General features: G+C 51.3%; 1 protein-coding gene across 1 annotated transcript; it reads left to right on the forward strand.

Annotated features, from left to right (window-relative positions):
• Positions 1-32: 32 nt before the first annotated feature.
• On the forward strand, positions 33-896 carry DCLRE1B (DNA cross-link repair 1B; the record flags this gene model as incomplete). The annotated part of the gene is made up of 1 exon (XM_010002305.1): positions 33-896. A coding segment is annotated over one exon (864 nt), but the record flags the coding sequence as incomplete, so codon positions are not given.
• Positions 897-2,343: the final 1,447 nt, after the last annotated feature.

Genomic DNA, 2,343 nt, shown 5'->3' on the forward strand with positions numbered 1-2,343 from the left:
CCCGCCCGCCGCTGACCGCTCTCCCCGCAGGGCTGTACAGCCTGGGCAAGGAGACCCTGCTGGTGGACCTGGCGCTGGAGTTCAGGACCTGGGTGGTGGTGAGTCCCTGGCGCCTGGAGCAGATGCGGCTGCTGGAGCTGCCCGATGTCTTCACCGCGGAGGAGGGGGCCGGCTGGATCCGAGCTGTGGATGTCGGCGAGATCCGCTGCGATACCCTCACCAGCTGGAACAGGCTGCACCCCACCATTGCCATCCTCCCCACCGGCAGGCCCGTGAAGATCACCCACCCCAACATTCACCCCGTTCCGTACTCGGATCACTCCTCCTTTTCAGAACTCTGCGAGTTTGTGAAGTGGCTGAAGCCTTGCTCCGTCATTCCAATTGTGAGGGGTGGCATGTGCCAAACTTACTTTCAGAAATACTTGTGTTCTGCCCCCCAGGCACTTCCTGACCTCAAAATCCCAAAGCCTGTGCAAGAGTCTGAACAGCAGCAAAGGAAAAGGAAGGGCTGGGAACCCACGTGTCTCTTGAGAAAAGCTGCCCAGCGTTCAGCACCGCGAGGGGTGGTTTATGAGTCCCCAGAGAAATATACTGAGGAATCTGAAGAGTTCAGAACTGTTCAGGCTGCTCAGCAGAACTCCTGCAAGTCAGATTTCTGCTTGAAAGGAGGTTCCAGTTGTTGTCACACAGGCAAGGAGAAAGGGAAGGAACAGCTGAGTGGAGAACAGCCAGGAGGAGCCAGTGCTGTCAGCCAGGCCCCCCTTCCTGATGAGCACTTTCCAACTGGATTTGCAGAGGAGTATTTACTCATTCCCTTAAATGTGCTAAAGCAATATTCCTCACAGGCATTTGACAAGCTGGTAGAAGATTTCTTTAGGAGGGAAGAAGCATCTTGAAAAATTGTGTGACACTTGCTGGTTTGGCTCATAGCAGTGATGCTAGAGGTCTTGCTGCTGCGTCCCACTCTCTGTGCTCAAGTTTCCCATCAGGAGAGAGGAGCTCAGCTATGGGGCTCTACTTTCTTTACCTCTGCTTAGAGGACAGAGAAGAAACTAGGAGCACTTGTAGGTATTAGACTTCTCTATTTATATTTATATTTCTGTCTGTATCTGTTGGGTCTCCACACTACACCCAGGCAGTGCAGTCCCTCTGTGTGTCTTGTATCCCGTTTTTGCAGTGACCCACCTGCCTCTTGGCAGAAGATACTGCTGGGCCAGTTCAGTCTGCAGAGAGGTGAGCTGCCTGCAGCTGAAGTAATTAATGAGTTTTGAATGTGATGAAAGAAGAAGGGGGTATCTGAGAGCCCCAAAGATTCTTCCTTCTGTGTGTCTGTAATGTATTATTGACAATGAGTGGTTAATTCTAAAATACTGTGTATTAAGGTACAGTTATAAAATGGTCTTCAAAGAAATCTGCAGAATAAAGAGTTTCTAAGTCTGTTAATCTGTTTTCTATCTATTAATCTACCAATACCTCCATACAGCACTGGTTTGGTATCCAGCCAGCTGCAGCTGGCTGCAGTTCTGCTCTCCTGAAAGCACCATTTTAGTCATAACTCTTAATGCTTTTTCAGGTTACTGGCTGGGAAAAATAGGAGTTGTCTGGGTTCTTTAGTTTTGGGCTTTCTATAATGGGTTACTAGATCCTCTGCACTCCAGTCTGAATTCTGCTTGACTGCAGAGTGCTCCTAGTGACAGCCAGGGTCTGGGTCTGTCTTCCCATCCCTGCCTGTTCTTATCACACACCAACTGCCAGGGTCGCAGCGCTCCTGTTTGTTGCTGCTGTTTGCTGTGGAGATGCAGGCTGTTACTTTATTGTTGAAATTGAAGTGACTCATTGGACAGGCAGGAGAGCGAAGCCCTGCCTGAGCTGCCAGAGTCCTGGTCCTGCTCTGCTGCAGCCCCTGGAGCTCGGGAGGAATGCTTGTCTTCTGAGTCACTGCTCCAGTTGGGTACACTGCAAATGGCCTTGGAGAAACGATCCGTTTCACTGCTCATGTTTTGTGGCATCCGGCGTTTCCTCTTTTATTTGTATCAACAGTTATTATCAAGCATTTGTTCGAGTAAATGAAGCAGAGAACCTGGTGAGCCTCTGGGCAAAGGGAGTTGTAGATGGTAATTCTTTACTCTGATCTTGCCTCTGGCTTGGATGTGGGTAACGTAAGGGCCACACGCTTGGAAACTCGGTTATCCGTGCAGGTGGAAAGAAAAAAGTGCTCTGACCGAAACCCTCCCAAATCTGCCCGTGCAGGGCAGGCCCTGCGCTTATCTCTGCTGCACAGCCGGGCCCTGACACCCAGCGGGACGAGCCGCTGGCCCGGGGCGCGGCGGAGGCCACGGAGGA

The sequence above is a fragment of the Chaetura pelagica genome, unplaced genomic scaffold, assembly GCF_000747805.2.
Source record: "Chaetura pelagica isolate M959 unplaced genomic scaffold, ChaPel_1.0 scaffold181, whole genome shotgun sequence".
Taxonomy (NCBI): Eukaryota; Metazoa; Chordata; class Aves; order Apodiformes; family Apodidae; genus Chaetura; species Chaetura pelagica.